Here is a 24,585-nt window from a genome sequence, read left to right as displayed (position 1 = left end):
AAATGTGTGGAGCAGTTGTTTTAGACATTGGAAAACAGGCATTTTAAGACCGTGATCCCTCATGAAAAGAAAACAGAGGAGGGAATTACTGAAGCATGCTCAGTTTCTTCCTGGAGGCACATTATGGACTGTGGAACTTGGAAAGGGAAACCCAAGTATAGAACAACAGTCTTACTGCATTGAAGATGCAGGGATCAGAGAAGAGAATCTGAGGAACCTGGACTTTGTGAGACAAGTTCTAGAAAGGTGGATCTGTGAAAAAAAAGAGCTCCAGCACCCTTGAATTTGCTGAATAATAATATGTCCGTATGTAAGGAGAAACTCCAGAAGCTCGGGGTCACCTTGTAGCTGGTTACTGAATTGTATCTTAGAGCTCACCCAAAACCAGAGGCATTTGAGTTTCAGCCAGTCATAATGGAGAGGCCTTGGTGATCACTCAGAGAATTCAGTACAGATTCTAGAAGGTTCAGGCTTCGTAATGGGGATAATCCCTAGTGAAGGCTATTCTAGACTCAGGCTAACAGAGTTTAAATACCAGCCTCAAAAGGATCAAACTGGACACTTACCTGCCTACCATAACAAAGCCCAGTATACTTCAAAAGAATATAAAAACACTAGGCTATAAACAAGATAAAATGCATCATGTTTAGCATTCAAACAAAAATTAGTAGGCATGTCAAGAAGCAGGAAAATGTTAGTGATAACCAGAGGAAAAATCAATCTGTAAAAATGGAGCAAGATATAATAAAGATGATGGAATGAGCAGGCAAGGATCTTAAAATAGCCATTATAACTATATTCAAGTATTTTAAAATTCTGAATATTGTAGAAAAAGGGAGAAATACAAGAAAAGAACCAGATGGAACTTTTAGATGAAACATTAGTTATCTGAAATGAAAAGATCACTGATAGAATTGAGAGTAGATCAGCTACTGCAGGAGAAAAGACCAGTGAACGTGTTGATATAATGATCATAGATGAAGTACAAAAAAGAAAAAGACAGGGGGTTGGGATAAAAAAAGAACAGAACCTCAGTAACCTCGGGGCAATATCAAACAATCTCATAAGTAATTAGAGCCCCAGAAGGGAAAAAAGTAGGGGAGAATGGGACACAGAAAAAGAAATAAAAGCAGATTTTTTTCCCAAGTTGATAAAAATGACAAAATCACAGATCCAAGAGGTTTAATAAACCCCAAGCAGGATAACAGGAAAAACACAAAGAAAATCACACCAGGACACATCATCATCAAATTACTGAAAATAAATGCTAAAGAGCAAATCTTAAAAGCAGACAGAGAGAATTCTGGGAAGAAGGTGCAGTAGGAAGCTCTAGGAATTGAGTCCTTTCACCAAAACAACTATCGAACTGATAGGAACTTCTCAATCAACCACTTTGAAACTCCAGAGTCTAGGGGAATACTATGCAACATCCAGGGAGGGCAGGAGGAAGAAGCTGGTAATTGGAATTGTGAGTTTCTCTGCAGCAGCTGTCATCCTTCCTCCCCAGCCTTGTGGCTGGCAGCTATGGGAACTGGAGCTACAACTCCTGGCTCAGCTTGCTGATGCCATTCTGGGATAGAAGGAACTAGTCTTCCACTTCTCTGGATGTGTGGTCTGATCCCAGATCTCTTCCTTTGATCAGCTACTTCAGATAACTAGCATCCAGCTCTGAGGGCAGCCTTTGTTCCAACCACCCTGAGGCAAAGGCTGCAGAGGACTCTTAAAGATTATAACCTTCCTCAAAACTAAAGAAAATATTTAAGGACTGCATTAACCAGGCTAGTGCTGAATTTTTTACAATGCAGCTTCAAAAATTAATCGTTGTTTGCTTGTTCTGGCTCTTACCCCCAGTCCCTCTACAACCCAGAGTAGAGCCAGCTTGCATTTCCATTGTGGGTCCCTGGCCCTGTTCCAGAGGGAGCACAGTGGCCCCTATGTGCATACTGGGGTACCTGTATATCAGTGCCTCTTTATCAGGTGGAAGTCCTAGAGACTGACTCAGGCAACTTGTCTCAGGCTCACCTTCCCAGAGAGTGTCCTGAGGACAGAAAATTGGCTTGCAGACAACTAGGGCAGTGTGAGAAACTGTTAAGTTGAGGTGGCTGCATTAAGTCACTGGAAAGAACATCCAAGAAGGGGAGCAGTTCTGTTTAAAGGGAGAAAAGGGTTCATTCAGTCAAACTCCTATGGACTGTAAATGGAGAATTCCTGGGGATTACAGGACAAAGAAAGAAAGAGGAAATCATGGTCCATGCAGAGGAAAAGATAAAAATCCAGAATCCATCAACTAAGAGGACCAGACTTTGAACTTACCAGAGACTTCAAAATATGATTCTCAGTATGCTCAAAGAGATAAAGAAAAACATGGAGAACTAAAGGATATCAGGGAAACAAGGAATGAACAATATAGAAATCTCTCCAGAGAAATACTGGAGTTTAAGAACACAGTAACTGAAATGAAAATTCACTAGACGATTTCAACAGCAGATTGAAGGTAATAGAAGAATCTGTGAACTCAAAGCAAAGACAATGAAAATTATTCTGGCAAAGGAGCAGAAAGATAAAAGAAAGAAAAAGAATGAACAGAGCCTGAGACCTGTGGAACACCATCAAGCTTACCAATATATGCATTATGGGAGTCCAAAAAAGGGAAGAAAGAGAGGAGCAGAAGGAATATTCAAAGAAATAATGGCAGAAAACTTCCCAAATTTAATGAAAGATATAATTATGCACATTCAAGAAGCCCATCAAACCAAGATCAGCACAAAATCAAAGAAAGTCATTCCCAGACCCACTGTAATCAAATTGCCCAATGAAAAGGAGAAAGTTCTGAAAGCTGCAAGAGAAAAGCAACAAGTTATGTACAAATGATTCTCAATAAGTCTCAGTGCTGATTTCTCATTAGAATCCCTGGAGGCAAAAAAAGGCAGTGGTATGAAATACCCTTGACATTATGTTGACTGAAATAATCCAAATACAAAATGACAAATATTGTATGATCTCACTTATAGGAACTAATTACAATAAGTAAACTCATATGAGTTAGAATCTAGAATATAGGTTATCAAGGGATAGAATGGGGATAGAGAATAGGGAGCTGATGCTTAATTTGTACACAGTTTCTATTTAGGCTGATTGTAAATGTTTGGAAATGGATAGTGGTGATGGTAGCACATTAGCATGAGTGTAATTAACTGCTAATTATGTTTGTGAATGTGGTTTGAAAGGGGAAGTTTGGCATTGTGTATATTACTAGAAGGATAGTTAGAAGACAAAACATAGGACTGTATAATACAGTGATCCCTGTTGTTGATGATGGACTGTGGTTAATAATACAAACATAAGAATGTTCTTTCATGAATTATAACAAATGTATGATACTATTAAAAGTTGTTAATAATGAGATATATGGGGGAAATATACCCAATGTAAACTATAAACTACAGTTAACAGTAATATTTTAATATTCTTGCATATGCTTTTTTAAAAAAGAAGAAAGATCTCAATGCTGAGACCTTACCTCAAAACTAGAGGATCTAGAGAAGGAAAAACAAACTAAAAAGAAACTAAACAGAAAGAAAGAAATAACAAAGACTAGAGCAGAGATAAATGAGATAAGGAAAGGAGGGAGGGAGGGAGAGAGGGAGAGGGAGGAAGAGAGGGAATGAAAACAAAAGAATCAACAAAACCAAAAGTTGGTTCTTTGAAAAGGTCAGTAGAATTGACAAACCTTTAGCTAGACTGACAAAGAAAGAAGAAAAAAAACAAAAACAAAAACACGTATAACTAAAATCAGAAATGAAAACGGGGACATTACTACTGACCCAACAGAAAAAAAAAAAGACCATAAGAGGATATTATGAACATGTACATCAACAAATTGGGCAGTCTAGATGAAATGAACAAACTCCTAGAAACATACAAACTACCTGCAGTGACTCAAGAAGAAGTAGTAGATCTCAAGAAACCAATACCTAGTAATGAGATTGAATCTAACCAAAAAACTCCTAACAAAGCAAAGCCTAGGACCAGATGGCTTCACAGGTGAATCTTACCAAATGGCCCAAGAAATTAACACCTTTTCTGCTCAACAATTAATGCTACTACAAAACCCAGATAAGATACCACAGGAAAAGAAAACTATATACCCATAGCCCTTATGAAAATGGGTACAAACATCCTCAACAAAATACTAGCAAACAGAATCCAACACCACACCAAGAATTATAAATCATAATCAAGTGGGATTCATACCAGATATGCAAAGTGGTTCAACATAAGAAAATCAATAAATGTAACACATCACATTAAGAGAATGAAGGATAAAACAACATGATCATCTCAATTGATGAGGAAAAGGCATTTGACAAAATCTAGTACCACTTCTCGATAAGAACACTTAAAACACTAGGGATAGAAGGAAACTTCCTCAGCATAGTGAAGGGTATCTCTGATAAACCCACAGCTAACATCCTGCTTGACTGAAAGCTTTGCCTCTAACTAAGATCAGGAGCAAGACAAGGATTTCCATTGTTACCACTGTTATTCAACATTGTACTGGAAGTTCTTGCCAGAGCAATTAGGAAAGAGAAAGAAAGAAAAGTCAACTAAATTGGAAAGGAAGAAGTAAAACTTTCCTATTTGCAGATGATATGATCATATATACAGAATATCCTGAAAAAAAATCCACAACAAAGCTCCTAGAGCTAATAAATGCACTCAGTAAAGTGGAGCAATACAGGGTCACCTAAAATCAATCAGAAGATATCAAGAAAAAAATCTCTTTGGTGAAAGAAATAGCTTAAGCTTTATAGCCTGGTAAATATAAGCTTCTACCCCAAATAAATACCCTTTATAAAAGCCGAGAGAGAGCTCTATTTATAATAGCAACTGAAATAAGGAAATATCTAGGAATAAACCTAACCAAGGACATAAAGGAAGGAGTTAAATACAGAAAGCTACAAGACAATGCTAAAATAAATTTTAAAAGATCTAGATAAATGGAAGGGCATTCTATGTTCACAGATTAGAAGAATATATATTAAGATGTCATTTCTACACAAAGCAATTTACAGATTCAAGGTAATCTCAGTCAGCATTCCAAAAGCCTTCTGTGCAGAAATGGAAAAGTCAGTCATCAAATTTCTATGGAAGGTTAAGCGGCCCCATATAGCCAAAACCATCTTGAAAAAAGAATAAAGTTGGAGGACTCACTTCCTAATCTTAACATTTATTTAAAAGCCTCAATAATCAAAACAGCATGGGGGCAGTGGACTTAGCCCAGAGGTTAGGGCATCCGTCTACCACATGGGAGGTCCGTGGTTCAAACCTGGGCCTCCTTGACCCATGCACAGTACTGATGCACGCAAGGAGTGCCCTGCCACGCAGGGGTGTCCCTCGTGTAGGGGAGCCCCACGCGCAAGGAGTGCGCCCCATAAGGAGAGCCACCCAGCACGAAAGAAAGTGCAGCCTGCCCAAGAATGGCGCCATATACATGGAGAGCTGACACAACAAGATGACGCAACAGAGAAACACAGATTCCCGTGCCACTGACAACAACAGAAGCGGACAAAGACAACGCAGCAAATAGACACAGAGAACAGACAACTGGGGTGGGGGGGAGGGGAGAGAAATAAATAAATAAATCTTTTTTAAAAAAAAAACAGAAAAAAACCAGCATGGTGCTGGCACAAGGATAGACATATTGACCAATGGAATTGAATTGAGAGCTCAGAAATCAGTCTTCACATTTATGGCCAATTGATTTTTGACAGGGTGCCAAGAACATGCAATTGGGAAAGAATAGCCCCTTCAACAAATAGTGCTAAGAAAACTGAATGTCCATGTGCAAAAAATGAAAGTGAACTCTCACCTCATACCATATACAAAAATCAACTCAAAATGGGCCATAAACCTAAATATAGGAAGAAGAACCATGAAACTCCTTAGAAGAAACTGTAGGAAAGCATCCTCAGGACCTTGTGTTGGGCAATGGTTTCTTCAGTTTTACCCCCCAAAATATGAGCAACGAAAGAAAAAATAGATCAATGGGACCTCATCAAAATTAAAAGCTTTTGTGGGGAAACAGATGTGGCTCAAGCAGTTGGGCTCCCATCTACCACATAGGAGGTCCAGGGTTCAACACCCAGGGCCTCCTGGTGAAGACAAGCTGGCCCGTGTGGTGAGCTGGCCCACACAGAGTGCTGGCCTTCAGAGAGTACTGCCCCACTCAGGAGTGTTGCCTCACACAGGAGTGTGCCCTGCGTTGGAGTGCTGGCCCACATGGAGAGCTGGCACAGCGAGATGATGCAACAAGAAGAGACACAGAGGATGGACAATAAGAGACACAGCAGATCAGGGAGCTGAGGTGGGACAAGATAATTATCACCTCTCTCCCACTCTGGAAGGTCCCTGGATCGGTTCCCAGAGCTACCGAATGATTACTACAAGCAGACACAGAAGAACACACAGCAAATGGACACAGAGAGCAGACAATGGGGTTGGGGGGGTTAACAAATAAGTAAATGGGGTGGGGGGAAAAAATCTTTTGTTGATCAGAGGATGTTATCATGACAGTAAAAATACATCCTATTCAATGGGAGAAAATATTTGGAAATCATATATTTGTTAGGTTTAATAACCAGAATATACAAAAAAATCCTAAATTCCACAATAAAAAGACAAATAACCCTTTAAAAAATGGGACAAAGACTTCAATAGATGTTTCTCCAGAGAAGATATACAAATAGCCAAAAAGCACATGAAAAGTTGCTCAACATCACTAGATATTAGGGAAATGCAAATCAAAACCGCAATGAGATATGATTTCACACCCATTAGAATGGCTGCTATTAATATATTTTTAATGGCAAATTAAAAGTTGGAGAGAATGTGGAGAAATTGGTACATTCATTCACAGTTAGTGTATGTGAAATGGTGCAGCTGCTGAGGAAGATAGTTTTTCAGTTCCTCAGAAACTCAAGTACAGAATTACCATTATAACTCAGCAATCCCACTTCTAAGTATTTATCCAAAAATGTGAAAGCAGGGATTCAAACAGATATTTGCACTACAATGTTCATATCAGCATTATTCATAATTGCCAAAAAATGGAAGCAACCCGAGTGTCCATCAGCTGATGAATGACTAAATAAAATATTGTGTGCATATGTATACACACACATACATAATGGAGTATTATTCCACTGTAAAAAGGAGTGAATTTTTGATAACACGTGACAACATGGATGAAACTTGAAGATATCATGAGTGAAATAAGCAAGACACAAAAGGACACATACTGTATGTCCTTTAGTAAGAATTAATTAGAATAATCAAACTCATGGAGTCAGAATCTAGAGTATAGGTTACCAGTGGGCTAGAGAATAAGAAGTTAATGCTTAAATTGTGCAGAGTTTCTGTTTGGGTTGATTGTAATGTTTTTGTAATGAATGAAGGTAATGATAGCACAACATTGTGAACATAATTAACAGTATTAAATTATAGATATGAAGGTGATTAAAAGAGAAATTTTAGGTTACATATGTTACTAGAATAAAAATTTAAAAACAACTGTATAGCATGGTGAGTTCTATTGTAAATGATAGACTATAGGTAATTGTACAATTATAAAAATGTTCTTTCATGATTTGTAAAAAATGCACTACACTAATACAAGGTGTTAATAATAGGATGATATTTGGGAACTGTCTGTATTTAATGCATGATTTTTCTGTAAACCTACAACTTGTGTAGTAAACAATAGAACTAGCCAGAGAAGAAAGAAAGAAGAGAGAGGGAGAGGGAGGAGGAGAAGAAGAAGAAGATGAAGAGAGAAGAAAAGAAATTATGTCCAGAGGAACAAATATAAATTTTCTTATCAGAAACTATGCAAAGGAGAAGACAATGGAGTCACATATTTAAATTGCTTAAAGAAACCTACAAGCTAGAATTCTATACCCAACTAAAATATTTCAAAAATGGAGGTAAATTTAAGACTTTTGGGAACAGGAAAAAAGCCAAGGGAATTCATTGCTAGCCAACATTCAGACAGAAGGAAAATGATAGCAATTAGAAACTTAGATCTATACAAAAGAATGAAAGCAAGACAAATAGTAAATATTGAAAGAAATATAATTTTTCTTCATTTTTAATTTCCTTCAAAGAAAATTAAAGCAAGAATAATATCAATATATTGGGGTATTTTTATATGAATAAATAAATCAAATGACAACAATAACACAAAGAATGGGGTAAATGGAAGCATGTAAGTACTATATATATTTTTTTTTAAATATTTATTTTTCTTTCCCCTTCCCCCCTGTTGTCTGCTCTCTGTGTCCATTTGCTGTGTGTTCTTCTGTGTCTGCTTGCATTCTTGTCATGTGGCACTGGGAAACTGTCATTTTTTTTGTTGTTGTGTCACCTTGCTGCATCAGCTCTCCATGTGTTCAGCGCCACTCCTGGGCAGACTGCGCTTTTTTTGCACTGGGTGGCTCTCCTTGTGGGGTGCATTCATGCGCGTGGGGCTCCCCTATGTGGGGGACAACCCTGCGTGGCACAGCGCTCCTTGCACACAGCAGCACTGCATGTGGGCCAGCTCACCACACAGGTCAGAAGGCCCTGGGTATAGAACCCTGGACCCTCCATATGACAGGTGGATGCTCTATCAGTTGAGCCACAACCACTTCCCACTATTATATTTTTGTTAAGGCTCTTACATTAAGTTAGAATTTGTTTAAATCATTTCAAGATAGACTGTGATAATTAAAATTACATACTGTACTTTTACCTTCCCCCACTGTGGGACATGACTCCAAGGGTTGACCCTCCCTGGTACTGAGGGATTACTACCAAATATCAACTAGCAATACAACTGGAAAAAGATCTTGAATAAAAGGGGGAAAAACTAAAGACAAATGAGTTTATATGCTTGAGAGTTCAACGTAAGTCGGAAGGTCATCCCAAAGGTAACGCTCATGTATGTCTCAGCAGGATCTCATAGACTGCCAAAGTAGATACTACCCCAAATAGTTGGGGCTCCTGAGGGCTCTGAAGACACCCAGGTCCTATCGTCATGGTACATAGCTCTGGAGTTTGATGCCTTGCCAGAGGGCCCTACTTTGGAGTTTGTGCTCCCGAGTTTGACAGAGTTAAACTCAGTTGTGACTTCTCTACACATGCCTCTTCTGTCCCTTCTATTTGAACCTATAGTTGGTACTGGAGTTGGTAGGGGTACATCTAAGAGACTTGAATCTTCAGACTGTCCATGTGCAAACTGCTGGGCCCTGAGTCTCAGTGGAGTTGGAACACCTACTCTCTAGTCATTGTCCTCACCCAGGACAATTAACAAGGAGGTGAGGATGGGCAACCACAAAACCAAGGAACCAAGAGAGTCTACAACTGCAAGCAAGAGATTCCCATCCTTCAGCCATATGGGACTGAAGTCCCTTCTCAATTAGAGGTAGAGTGGGCATCACCATCCCAGAATCCTCAGGATTGGAAAATGAACTATGGAGTAGAGTGGACTTACTGTCATTCTCCTATTGACTTAATGCAATTCTAGCAATGGAAGAACTTATATTATTGATGCGGAGACAGTGGACACTGGAAGTACTGAAGGAAGGGAGAGGGAAAAAGAAGTGTAATATGGGGGCATTTTCTGGACTTGGAATTTTCCTGAGTGACATTGCAACAACAGATACATGCCATTTGATATCCTGCCATAACCTACAGAATCGAGTGGGAGAGAGTGTAAACTACAAGGTAAACTATAATCCATGCTTAGTGGATTGTGTGTTCATCCACTGCAATGAATGTGTTCATCCATTGCAATGAATGTACCACACTAATGAAAGAAGTTGTTAATGTGGGAAGTATGGGGAGTGGGGCATATGGGAATCCCTTTTTTTTTTTAATTTTGGTATAACATTTTGTGTAATCTAAGTATACTTTTAAAAATAAAAAAAATATATTTACAAATTAAAAGTAAAATAAAAACAATTATTGCAGTTTTTAAAAGTACATACTGTAAACTCTAGAACTGTTAAAATAAAGGAAGAATAGCAATAACCCAACACTGTAGTTAAAATGGATTCTTAAAAACATGTACTCAATCCAAAAGAAAGGAGTAAAAGAGGGAAAAGGAACAAATAAGAGAAAACATTAAAACAGTAGAGAAAATCAAAATCTGGTTAAAGCTCTCTCCAGACTGATCAGAAAAAAGTAGAAGACATAAATTACAAATATAAGAAATAAAAGAGGGAAATCAGTATGGTCCTTCAGACATTAAAAGAATAATAATGGTATATGATGAACAACATTTTGCCCATTTGTCAAATTAGAGGAACTGGAGAAACTTCAGAAAAGGTACAATTTGTTAAAACTGACTCAAGAAAAAGTAGAAATTTTAATAGTTCTGTATATATTAAAGAAACTAAATTTCACTGTGGAATTCTATGCAGCATTTATGAAGAAAATAATAACTTTCCTCAAAATAATAACTTTTCCTCAACTTTCCCAAAAATAGAGAGAGGACATTTCCTAACTCATTTTATGAGCCAATATTTCTGATACCAAAAGCAAGGGAAAAGAAATGTACAGACCAATATTTCATATGGACAGAAACAAAAAAAATCCCTAACAAAGATATCAACAGATTGAATCTAGTAATATATATAAAGTTTATACAAGCTGACCAAGTGAGGTTTATCACAATGAAGATTGATTTAACATTTGAAAATGATGGTAATTCACCATATTGAAAGACCCAAAGAGAGAATCCATGTTATTTTCTCAAAAGATTCAGAAAAAGTATTTGAAAAAATTAACACTTATTTATGACAAAAAAATAAAAAGATTTTCAGCAACCCAGAAACTTCCTCTAGCTAGTAAATGGTATCTAAGAAAAACCTATAATTAATATAATAATGGTGACAGACTAAATGCTTTTCTCCTAAAGTCAAGGTCAAGGCAAGGATGTCTGCTCTTTTTCCTTTTCATCATTATCCTAGAGATCCTCACCCATAATAAAACAAGTAAAAGAAATGAAAGGAAGAAGAATATCTGGTTTTATTCACAGATAGCTTGATAATGTATAGAAAACCTAAGTAATATACAAAAAAGCTATGAGAACTAACATGTAAATTTAGAAGTGTCACAGGCTATAAGGTCAATCAATGGCATTTTATATGCTACCTAGGAAAAACTGGAAATTGAAATTTTTAAAAAGCACCAGTTAGAATCAGAAAAACACGAATACTTAGGGATGAATTTAACAAAATATGTGAATTATTTGTACACTAAAATCTGAACGATAATGATGTGGGAAATTTTTTTTAAATCCCTGAATAATTGGAGAGATACACCATGTTCTCAAATTGGAGGATTGTTGATAAGATGTCTATTTTCCTTAAATTAATCTATAGATTCAGTGAGCTCCTACTCAAAATAAGTAGGCTCTTTTGGGTAGAAATTGTCATACTGATTCTAACATTTATAAGGGAATGCAAAGGATCTGGAATATTTTTTAAAAAGTGGAAGTTTGGATATAATTTATTAACTGATTTTAAGACTTCTTTAAAGTTTATTTAGCATTGTATTAGCATAAGGATAGACTTATAGATCAATGGAATAGAATAAAAAGCCCAGAGATCTACACTTATATGGTCAATTGAATTTTTAGAACCAGCCAAAGTAATTCAATTGGTAAAGGATAGTCTTTTCAACAAATGGTGCTTGAACAATGGATAGCTATATGCAGGGGGAAATGTGAACCTCAGTATATATCTCACCTCCAAACAAAAACTAACTTGAAAAATGTAAGAGCTAAAACTGAAAAAACTGCTTGATAAAAACATAACAGGACGTTTTTGTGACCTTAAGATAGATAAAGATTTCTCAGGTTGTTCTTTTATTATTGAGTTATAAGAGCTTTTATATATTCTGAATATAATTTTTTTGTCAGATACATATTTTGCAAATATATTTTCCCAGTCCATGGCTTGCCTTTTCAATTTCTTAATAATGCCTTTCAAATAGTAAAAGTCTTTAAATTTTAATAGAATCCTATTTATTAATTTTTTATGGGTTTTATATTATGTATGTATGTGTTTGCATTGAATCTATACATTCCATACATTATTTGGAAGAAAACAAGAATTTCTTAGGACACCAAAAGCAAGAATCATAAAAGAAAAAAATGAATGAATTTTTAAATTTAAGACAACAATATCTGTTCTTTGAAAGTGACTATTAAGAAAATGAAAAGGCAAGCCTTAGGCTGGGAGAAAATAAGCATAGTATGTATATCTGAAAAGGACTTGAATCTAGAATATATAAAGAGCTGTTATAATTCAGTCATAAGAAAACAACTCAATTAAAAATGGGCAAAATATTTGAGGAGCTACTTCACACAAGAAAATAGAAAAGTAGCCAGTACACACATGAAAAGATGCTCAACATGATTAGTCTGGGAAATGCACCTTAATTTCACAATGTGATAGCTCTATACTCCCTTTTGAATGCTTAAAGTTTAAAAGTTTGACAATGTCAAGTGTCTAAGAGGATGTGGAGTAACTGGATCTTTCATACATTACTGATGGGAGTTCTAAAATGATACAAACTGGGAAGCGAATTTGGCTCAACGGATAGTGTATCTGCCTACCACATGGGAGGTCAAGTGTTCAAACCCAGGATTTGATGAGCCGGCCCATGCACAGTGCTGATGCACACAAGGAGTACATGCAGGGGTGTCCCCCACATAGCGGAGCCCCACACGCAAGGAGTGCGCCCCGTAAGGAGAGCCACCCAGCATGAAAAAAGTGCAGCCTGCCCAGGAGTGGTGCCACACACACGGAGAGCTGATGCAGCAAGATGATGCAGCAAAAAGAAACACAGATTCCCAGTGCCCCTGACAAGAATATAAGTGGACACAGAAGAACACACAGCAAATGGACACAGAAAGCAACAACTTGGGGGTGGGGGTGGGGGGGAAATAAATAAAAATAAAAATAAAATGATACAACCAATTTGGAAAACATTTTGACTTTCTTATAAAATTAATTCTTCACTTACTATATGACCAGCAATTCTACTCCCAGATATTAACCAAAGAAAAATGGAAATATGTGTCCACCCAAAGACTTGTACATTAATATACATAGCAGCTTTATTCCTAATAAAGCATTATCCCCCCAAATGCCCAATCAACCCATAAATGGAAAGACAAATATGATATAGCCATACAATGGAATATTTCTCAGCAATGAAAAGGAATCAACTACTGATACACTCAATGACATGGATGAATTGTAAAATCACTATGACTAGCAAAAGAAGTCAGACACTGAAGAGTGCATACTATATGATTCTATATATATGATATTATAGGAGAGACTAATTTATACTGATTAAAAGGAGATCAGTGGTTGCCTGGGATTGTGGAATGAGGGTGGGGTGAGTGGGAAAGGCACAGGAGAACATTTTGGAGTGGTGGATATGTTTTATATATTGATTGTGCTGTTGATTGCATGAGTACATACATTTTTCAAAACTCAACAAACTATGCATTTAGTATTCATTTTATTGTTTCTAAACTATGCCTCGATAAAGCTGATTTGAAAAAAGGAATGGAAAACAAGGAACTTAAGTGTCTGTCATCAAGGAAACTTTTAAGTATATTTGGTAGACTGTTACACAGTGATTAAAAATAATGCTTATGAAGAATTTAAATAGCATGAAATATGATTACGACAGTATTAAGTAATACAAGGTTAGAAACAAGGATACAAGTTTAGGTCTATTATTTAGTCTAAACTCCATTAAAATACCTCCAAAAGATTAGAATGAAGTACACCAATAATTTAATGATGGCAGTTTATACACGATGGAATTATGAGTGACTTTTAGTTTTCTACTTTATACTTTTCTCTATTTTTCAAATTTCCTATCATGAATTTATATGCTTTTGTAGTAAGTCACCTGAAGCACAAGTTTTTAAAAATTAGGGGTAGTCTTACAAGTGAATTCCCAAATAAGATTGTCCTTTGAAAAGTTTTGAAACTTAATCATTTCTTCCAACTTAGAGATAATGTTATGTTTTCAGTCACCAAGTCACCCTCCTTCCTGTAGTCCCATGGGCTAAATGCTTATTTTTTATCTAGCAGTCTTCCCAAACTGGGATTCTATTCTAGGAGATATCTAAAAAACATTCCATGTCAAGTTCAATTAGAAAATACTGCATATTATAACCCCCTCTCGGAGAATCACCAACCACCATAGCATGTCCAAGAGTCTACAATAAAGAAATGATTTAACTTGGTTTAAGCTAGCATTTTCCAAACTTAATTTTTAAAATTCATATTAAAATTATATACAAGTGACAGTGTTCTCTGGATCACCAACTGGGAAATGATCTTCTTTCCTTCAAAACTGAGTAATAGATATCTAGTATATCTCACTGCTTTCCTCTCTTCCTGAAGTAGAGCTTGTCCTTGGTTGCTTCTCCTTCTCAGTGAAGAAGGCCCCGTTAAAAATACAGTAAATTTCACTGAAATCTATTTCAAATATTTGGCAATAACCTATTTTGAAAGTTTTTATCAGCCTCCATTTGATGTGGGGACGTTTTTGGGGGTTGTAGTTGTCCTGGGTGGTGCTGCGGGGACAGTTACCGGACATTGTATGTCCTGCCATGGCCCACTGGGTGGCCTGGGGGAGAGTGTGGGCTATGGTGTGGACCATTGACCATGAGGTGCAGCGGTGCTCAGAGATGTATTCACCAAGTGCAATGAATGTCTCATGATGATGGAGGAGGTTGTTGTTATGGGGGAAGGAGAGGGGTTAGGGGGTTGGGGGTATATGGGGACCTCATATTTTTTGAATGTAACATTAAAAAAACAAAGACAAAAAAAATACAAAATAAAAAAAATGATATACTAAACCACAAATTAAACTTTTAGTGGTATATTTAAAAGTGCCTTTTGGTGTATATAAAATTTTGGTGGAATCAAAACATTCTTTCAAATTCTTCCAGAAAAAAGAGATCGAGCTGAGGTGTTGATATTCCAGATGAGTTAAAGACCTTACTTGGCGCCATTGACCGAGTCCTCTGCGTGGCAGCATGGCATGCCGTGGCTCTTTCCACCAGGGCTGCAGAACCGCACCATCCTGCATGCCCAGCCCTTGTTTCAGGTCTTTCTGAGTCCTGCCAGCTGAGCGTGGATACAGAGCTACAATGCACATTCTTCCTAGTGACCGAAAATATAAAATTCCTTCTCAAGCCAGATAATAAAACCATGATGGCTTTGTGAATGCTTTCTGTAATTTATGTTTTATTGTTTATTTTTTTTTCTCTTTCCTTCCTCTGGATCTTTGTGGGCCCCATGCATCAGCATACCAATCTCAGCTGGAAGAAGAGTCGGAGAGCCACAGGCAATTCCATGCACTAGGGCCAAGGCTGTTCCCGGGGCCCAGAGTCACCCGTGCAGCTGGTGAACTTTTGACAGGGCAGCCAGTCTTTCTTGGGAACAGTGTCTTCACAGTGTCAGTCACCAGGCAGAAATGAACAAAGAAAATACACCATGAGCTGAGCAGACCATAGGAAGTTGAGGAGAGTGTTATACTTCAGCAACTCTTGGTTTTATTACATTTTGGGGAAACATGTTTTTATAGAACCTCAAGAATGTGTCCCTCTTGTTCCCAAGGAGGCTGTCCTAATGTCTTTGTTTCATGACTTATTCAATGCCATTCCTAAGTCACATGCCCTGTTTCCAATGTGGTTAAGAGCACAGGTTCCAGTGCCACACTCACCAGGTTTGAATCCCAGCTCTGCAGCTTCCAAGGTGACTTCTTCAAACTCTGTGTCTTCACTTTCCTAACTGTAAAGTGGGGATAATGAAAGTGTTTACCTCATAGAAATGGTATGAGAATTAAATGAGTTTAACTAAATCAGTAAGTAAATAATCTATGTAAGTATTCACTACCAATGAAGTGGGTGATTGGTTAACAATGACATTTTCAACAGTGAATACAAGGGATAAATAAAATGTGGATAAATAAGATTAGTTAACTGAGTGTATGTTTGGAGACAGGAAAGGAAACAGGAAAGAAGATCACACTCAGTTAAATATAATCTTTCCTTATTGTTACTAAAATGCTGGGAGTTGAAAACTTGAATAAGAATTAAAAGATGGTTTATGTCTGTGTGCCCACGAGGAATTTAATAGACATACCTAACAGAAACAGGGAGTTGCAGGGGGAACAACAAGTTTGTTTAATTTTAATTACATGGAGGCTATAGATCTAGTGAGGCATCTCATCCTTTCTAATGCCTGACCTCTCCAGGATGTGACTGGTCATTTATCAGACTTAGGACACCATGATATCAAGAACAAGGGTTCTCAAACTTAACAGAGACACCTGTTAAATGGAATGCATGATTGTGGACAGGATCTAATAATGGAGGAGAAAGGTTTCAAAAAGACATTACTTGGCCATATGAAAACATTAGAATTGAGACTTCCAACTTTATATCAATGTTAAATTTCTTGAACTTGATAAACGTACTTAAAACGGTTACCTAAAGCATGTCCTTGGAAGTGGATTTGGCCCAATGGTTAGGGCGTCTGCCTACCACACGGGAGGTCCAAGGTTCAAACCCAGGGCCTCCTGACCCATGTGGAGCTGGCCCACGCGCAGTGCTGATGCATGCAAGGAGTGCTGTGCCACACAGAGGTATCCCCCGAGTTGGGCAGTCCCACACACAAGGAGTGCGCCCCGTAAGGAGAGCCGCCCAGCGTGAAAAAAAACTGCAGCCTGCCCAGGAATGGCGCCGCACATGGAGAGCTGATGCAGCAAGACGATGCAACAAAAAGAGACACAGATTCCCAGTGCCACTGACAAGAATAAAAAGTAGACACAAAAGAACACACAGCAAATGAGCACAGAGAGCAGACACCTGGGGGGGAAGGGGGAGAAGAAATAAATGAAAAATAAACCTTAGAAAAAAAAAGACATGTCTCCTTATTCTGTGAGGGTGTACATGGAAGAACTATGTTTTCAAAGAGAATGATACATACAATCTACTCTCAAATGTACAGAAGATAGGTAGGTAGGTAGATAGGTAGGTAGGTAGGTAGGTAGGTAGAATGATATAGCAAATGTGAAATGTATAAAAATGTTGAAATTGGTAGATGGAGTATGGTAGGTATATTAGTCAGCCAAAGGGGTGCTGATGCAAAATACCAGAAATTGGTTGGTTTTTATAGGATATTTACTTGAGGTAGGAGCTTACAGATACCAGGCGATAAAGCATAAGTTACTTCACTCACCAAAGTCTATTTTCACTTGTTGGAGCAAGATGGCTGCCAACAGCTGTGAGGGTTCAGGCTTCCTGGGTTCCTTCCTTCCAGGTCGTGCTTCTCTCTGGGTTCAACATTCCTCTCTTCCCAGGGCTTGCTTCTTCCTGGGCTCAGGGTTCCTCTCTTCCTGGGTTCCTGTCTTCTTGTCTTCCTTCCAGGCTTCTCTTTCCTCTGTGAGTTTACTTCCAGGGGCTCAGCTTAAGGCTTCAGCATCAAACCCCAACATCAAAAACCCTCAACTCTGTCCTTTGCCATGCCTTTTATCTTTGATTCCCCACCCACTAAGGGGTGGGGACTCAGCACCCTAATGACCCAATCATTTGATGGACCAATCAAAGCCCTAATCATAACTTAATCATGCCCAGGTTCAGACCAGTTTACAAACATAATCCAATATCTAATTTTGGAATTCATAACTATGCCAAACTGCTACACTAGGTAACAGTGCTCTGTGTATGTTTTGTTTTCTTTTTATTACAGGTGTTGTAGGTTTATAGATAGTACAGAATTTCCATATATCCCCTTACACACGCAGTTTTCCCTATTGTTAAAGTTTTACATTACTGTCATATTTTTGTTAAAATTGCTGAGATAATGTTATAATCTATAGTCCATGGTTTATATTATGACTCATTGTATTATACGTTCTATAGGCTTTTCATTTATTATTCTGATAACCTACATATACCTAAAATTTCCCATTTTATCTCCCTACAATTATACAATTCAATAGTGTTAATTATATTCGAAATGTTGTGCCACCATCACTAGCATTCATTATCAAAACTTTGCCATCAGGACTTCTGGCCAGATGGCATCAGAGTAGGGTGGCAGGGCTTAACTCTCTTATAAAAACAATGGAGAAAGGTCAAAAGGCTATCTGAGGTTTCTGGTTTGGAGGTTTGCAGGCCAGGAGAGTGCTGTGCATTGTCCAGGAGGAAGAGGGACAGAGAGAGAAAGAGTACAAAGCAAAAACTGAGTTACTAGCCCTTGCCACTGGGAATGGCACCCATCTCCCGCTCTGAAGGCAGACAGCCTGGGAAAAACGTGGCTCACTGCAACCAATTGACAGGGGAACAGATGTCTTCCACTCTGGGAGAAGTGAGGTTGCAGCAGAGGGCATGGAGTGGTTTCCTGTCAGTAAGCGTGGCCATTGGAGCCTATTTTTAATCTAAGCTCTGGCCAGGCAAGAATTATCTGCAACTGGGGGTTGAAAAAGACACCTCTGTGGAAAGGTTCGGCAGATAGCACCATCTGCTGGCAGATCAGGAAACTGCAAGAAGTAAAAAAGCTTTTTGAACTCTTTCATATCCAGGCACTCTTGGATCTGGTCTGCATCCCAAAAACACATCCCTGGCCCTGTTTAATGCAATATGGGAAATTGTAAAGACTTATAATAAGTTGAACCAAAAATCAGAAAGAGCTGTGAAACAAAACCACTAGGCAAGTGAGAAAAATGGATCATCAAAATAAATTCACCAACATAATCAGATGCCTAGACAGTGGGGAAAAATTACAAGCCATAGTAAGTAATAGGATATGGCCCAGCCAGATGATCAAATTTAAAAATCCTGACAGGACATGGATTTAAGCCAACTAATCAAACATGTTCACACAAATCTCCTAAATCAACTCAAGAAGTTGAAGGATAATATGGCTGAAGAGATAAAGGATGTTAAGAAAATAATGGGTGGGTGTGAAGAACAATTTGAAAGCCTACAAAGAAAAGTGAAAGAGCTTATAGGAATGAAAGACACAATGGATGAGATTAAAAACACATTAGAGGGGGGACAAATATCAAGATGTCAGCAGAGGGAAGCAGACTTGGCCCAGTGGTTAGGGCGTCCGTCTACCACATGGGAGGTCCGAAGTTCAAACCCCGGGCCTCCTGACCCATGTGGAGCTGGCCCATGTGCAGTGCTGATGTGCGCAAGGAGCGTCGTGCCACGCAGTGGTGTCCCCCGCATAGGGGAGCCCCACGCGCAAGGAGTGCGCCCCATAAGGAGAGCCGCCCAGCGTGAAAGAAAGTGCAGCCTGCCCAGGAATGGCGCCACACACACGGAGAGCTGATGCAACAAGATGATGCAACAAAAAAGAAACAGGTTCCCGTGCCGCTGACAACAAGAGAAGCGGACAAAGAAGAACACGCAGCAAATGGAGACAGAGAGCAGACAGCTGGGGGTGGGAAAGGGGAGAGAAATTTTTTAAAAATTTAAAAAAGATGGCAGCAGAGTAAGGGGCTCCTAGAGTTAGCTCATGCTAGAGGGCAATTAGTGATCACCCAGAGCTACCTAAAACACCTGTTTGGGGGCTCCAGGAGATCAGAAGAGCATCCTGCAACATCTTTGAAAGAGTGGATGGAGAAGACTGCCCATCTGCAGAGAAAATTTCTACATCGAGCACTCCACACCATGGAGGGCTGGTGCCTGTCATCCACTGGTGGCATAAGCTGCCTTGGGAGTTATTCCACAGCTGTAATTGGAACACCACTTCCCAAAAATGTGGGAGGAAGAGATAGTTGGGCACAAACTTCAGCTAATGATTAGTAAACTCCATTGGCTAAAGTATATAACCCTAAGAACAACTAGGGTTCTGGACTGAAAATCACAGTGCTGATAGGGACCAGCTTCTTTCTATCCAGATCAAATTGCAGCTCTAGTCTAAGCCCCAGCCCCACCTCCAGCAGGGAGAAACCTAGGGGGACCTGCACCAGCCTCTCCGGGAAAATACAGGCCATGCCATGGAGACTGGTGATCATTCTACTCTGGCAGCACAAGCTGCCTCAGGAACTGTTCTGTGACTGGAGTTGGAAGCTCCTTTTCCCGAAAACAGGAGAGAGAGAGAGAGAGAGACAGTTGGCCACCAACTGCAGCTACTGATTAGTATATTTGCTGTCTGAAGTATAATCCTAAGAACAGCTAAAATTTGAACCTCTCTGGGTCAGAATGAGGCCAGTAGCTGCCATTTTGACTCTGCTTAAGGCATGAGAGGAAGGCAGGCTGATAGAAACTCACAGTGACAGTAGGGACGGGTTTCTTTCACCCAAATCAGCCTGCAGCGCTAGCCTAGGCTTCAGCCCCACCTCTATCAGGGAGGAGGCTGGCAAACCCTGCACCAGCCTCTCTGGGTAACTGCAGGTACATACGGCTGACACAGAATGAATAGTCAGAAATCTACCAGAGTAACACGGTCATTTTGAGCCTGCATGACATAGACTTCTGCCCACACCTGCAGCTCCATTCCCACCCCAGGCAGGGGAGGAAGAGGTGTGAAGCTTCATCAGTCTTGAGCAACTAGAGTTTAGGCCTGCATGACTTGGATTATTATACACACTGTGGTTCTCTCCATACACCTGACAAAGGAGAAAGCTAGGAGAAGCTTCATCTGTCCCTTGGGCAGTACAGGCAGCTTGAGTCTCCACAGATTACAGCACCAAGGATGTATCCTTGGCTCCTACACAACTAGCAAGGGAGAAGGCAGATGAAAGCCCTAAACTAAATAGAGAAACTGTACCCAGAATAAACACCTCTAGTAAGCCAGATGCTAAGATGCCAACAAAAAATTACAATCCACACCAAGAAACAATCCACACGCCCAGTTAAAGGAACAAAATAAGCCTCCAGATGACATAAAGGAGTTGAGACAACTAATCATAGATGTTCAAACAAATTTCCTTAATAAATTCAATGAGATGGCTAAAGAGATTAAGGATATTAAGAAGACATTGGATGAGCACAAAGAAGAATTTGAAAGCATACAAAGAAAAATAGCAGATCTTATGGGAATTAAATGAAAAATACACTGGAATCATATAATAGCAGATTTGAGGAGGCAGGAAAAAGATTTTGTAAGCTTGAAGAAATGGCCTCTGAAAGTGAACGAAGAAAAGAACTGATGAAGAAAAGAATGGAAAGAATTGAACAAGGTCTCAGGGGACTAAATGACAGCAAGAGATGTCCAAACATACATGTCATGGGTATCCCAGAAGAAGAGAACGGAAAGGATTAGAAGCAATATTTGAAGAAATAATGGTAAAAAATTTCCCAACCCTATTGATGGACATGGATATCCATGTCCAAGAAGCACAGTGTATTCCCATCCAAATAAATCTGAATAGACCAACTCTGAGACACATACTATTCAGAATGTCAAATGCCAAAGACAAAGAGAGAATTCTGAGAGCAGCAAGAGAAAAGCAACACATAACACATAAGGGATACCCAATAAGATTAAATGCCGATTTCTCATCAGAAACCATGGAAGCAAGAAGACAGTGGTATGATAAATTTAAGATAATGAAAGAGAAAAACTTCCAGCCAAGAATCTTATATCCAGCAAGATTGTATTTCAAAAATGAGGGTGAGATAAACAGAAACTGAGAGAGTTTGTAACCAAGAGACCAGCTTTGCAGGAAATACTGAAGTATGTGCTAGTCTGAAAAGAAAAGACAGGAGAGAAAGGCTTGGAAGAGAGTCTAAAAATGAAGATTATATCAGTAAAAGTAACTGAAAGTCTCAAAAGAGTGGTGAAAATAAAACATGACATAAACCCCAAAGTTCAAAATGGGTGAAATAAGAACTGCCTTTACAATAGAATGTTAATGGATTAAACTCCCCAATCCAAGGACACAGACTGACAGATAAGAAAATATAAGCCACCTGTATGCTTTCTGGAAGAGGCTCACCTCAGACCCAAGGATACCAATAGACTGAAAGTGAAAGGCTGGAAAAAGATATTCCACATAGTCAATAACAACAACAACAACAAAAAGGCCAGAGTACTTCTTATATTAAAGGAAATAGGCTTTAAAAGACACTAGCACTGTGCAATCTGAGGAGGAAGTTAGTTTTAAAAAGTCCACTTACAATAGCAACTAAAAGAATAAAATATTTAGGAATAAATGTAACCAATGATGTAAAGCACTCATATTCAGAAAGCTACAACTCACTGTTAAAAGAAATTTTAAAAGACCTAAATAATTGGAAGAAGATTCCATGCTCACAGATTCGAAGACTAAATATCATTAACATGTCAATCCTACCCAAATTGATATACAGATTCAATGCAATCTCAATAAAAATTCCACCAGCATTTTTTTAAATAAGTGGAAAATATGATTATCAAATTTATTTGAAAGGGTAAGGAGTCTCGAATAGCTAGAAACACCTTAAAAAGGAAAGTGAAGTTGAAGGACTCTCACTTCTGGACTTTAAATCATATCACCTTGCTACATTGGTAAAAAACAGCATGTAACTGGCATAAAGATGGACACATAGACCAATGGAACTGAATTCATGGTTAAGAAACAGACACTCACATCTATGGTCAAGCAATATTTGACAAGCCTGTCAAACCCACCCAGTTCATTCAATAAATGGTGCTGCAAGAATATGATATCCATAACCAAAAGAAGGAAATGGAATCCCTATCTTATACCTTATATGAAAATTAACTCAAAATGGATCAAAAACCTAAATATAAAAGTAAGAACCATAAAGCTTCCAGAAGAAAATATAGGAAAATATCTTCAAGACCTGGTGGAAGGTGGTGGATTCTTAAAAGAGATAAGAGGAGGACTGAGATAGACTACAGATGTTTAATGTTCTTTGTGAGTTAGAGCAGATGTACATCACTAATGCAGGGTGGTGGGAATATGGAGAAGCATGGAAAAAATACAACTGGAGTGACCTATGTACTATGGTTAACAGTGATAATGTAATATTCATGCATCTAAGCCAAAGATGTACTGTGTTGATAATGGCAGAGTGTGGAAAAAGTGTGCCAAATGTATGCTGTAGACCTGGTAATAGTCTGATGATATTATCTCATAATCTGTAGCACCACAGTGTGGTGTGTTGATAGAGGGGTGTTGTTTGGGAATCCTGCACATGTGCATGATCGTTTTAAACATGTAAGTTTAATAACTTCTGTAATAAAAATATATTTAAAAATTAATAATAGGGTGGGCTGGGGGAAAATACACTAAATGTAAGATAAGGTCTATACATAGTAGTAAGATTTTGACAATATTCTTCATCATTTGTAACAAATGTTTCACAACAATGCAAGTGTTGGTAGTAGGTTGATGCATGTGACCCCTACATGATGTTACACACATTTGCTTTATAAGTTCACAATTTTTACTATACACTTATTGTTTATGTATGTTCATATATAAATGACAAAATTTTTAAAATGATGATGATAATAATAATAATAGGGTGGGTCGAGGGGAAAATATACCAAATGTAAGATACTTTGGTTGGTAGTAATATTTTCGTAGGATGCTCTTTAATCATTAGTTTAAAATGTTTCACAACAATGCAAAGTATTGTTGGTCAGATGAGGTATGGTGTCCCTTTATGATGTTATGTATGGTTGTTTCATAAATTCACAACTCTTACTGTACACTTATTGTTTATGTATGTGGGGTATACTTATTAAATTTTTTTAAAAATACATTAGAGGGGAACAGGTGTAACTAAGGGGTTTGAGCACTTGCTTCCCAAGTATGAGGTCTTGGATTCAATCCCCAGTACCTCCTTAAAAAAATATATTAGGACTTATAATCACAGATTTGAATTGGTTGAGAACAGAATAAGTAAATTGGAGGATAGAGCATCTGAACTTGAAAAGACAGGAGAACAGAAAGAGAAAAGAATGGAAAATATGGAACAGGGTCTCAAGGAATTGAATGACAATGTGAAATGAACAAACATGTGTTATAGGTGTCCCAGAAGGAGAAAAGAACAGAAAAGGAACAGAAAAATATTTGAGGAAATAATGACCTAGAACTTCCCAACCTTTATGAAAGACATCAATATCAATATCCAAAAAAGAGGATGCATCCCAAACAGAATAAATCCAAATAGACCTACCTGAGACAACTACTATTCAAAATGCCAGTGAAAAAGAGAGGATTCTGAAAATAGCAAGAGAAAAGCAATGCTTTACACACAAAGGAAGCTCAATAAGACTAAGTGGCAATCTCTTGTCAGAAACCACGCAAGTGAGAAGAAAGTGGTATGATATATTTAAGGTTCTGAAAGAGAAAAACTGCAGCCAAGAATTCTTTGTCAGTCAAAACAGCCCTTCAGAAATGAGAGTGAGTTTAAGATCTTCAGAGACAAAGAAGAACTGAGAGAGTATGTTACCAAAAGGCCAATTTTATTAATATAAAAGATAATAAAAGGAGTGCTACAGCCTGAAAGGAAAAGACAAGGGTGAA

The 24,585-nt window shown here is 38.3% G+C and overlaps 1 protein-coding gene across 2 annotated transcripts in view; it reads left to right on the top strand.

Annotated features, from left to right (window-relative positions):
• GMDS (GDP-mannose 4,6-dehydratase) overlaps positions 1-24,585 on the top strand; it is a 694,924-nt gene that overhangs the window by 559,751 nt on the left and 110,588 nt on the right. Inside the window, exon 9 of one of the 2 annotated variants that reach the window (XM_058285167.2) lies at positions 15,032-15,309. The exons of the other annotated variant lie outside the window; for it this stretch is intronic. Coding sequence (XP_058141150.1) covers positions 15,032-15,050 — 19 coding nt within the window. The 3' untranslated portion in view covers positions 15,051-15,309. Of the gene's footprint in view, positions 1-15,031; positions 15,310-24,585 lie in introns of those variants that run through there. 2 annotated transcript variants of the gene reach the window in all.

Source organism: Dasypus novemcinctus, chromosome 22, assembly GCF_030445035.2.
Source record: "Dasypus novemcinctus isolate mDasNov1 chromosome 22, mDasNov1.1.hap2, whole genome shotgun sequence".
NCBI lineage: Eukaryota > Metazoa > Chordata > Mammalia > Cingulata > Dasypodidae > Dasypus > Dasypus novemcinctus.
This window is presented reverse-complemented; position numbering and strand designations above follow the sequence as displayed.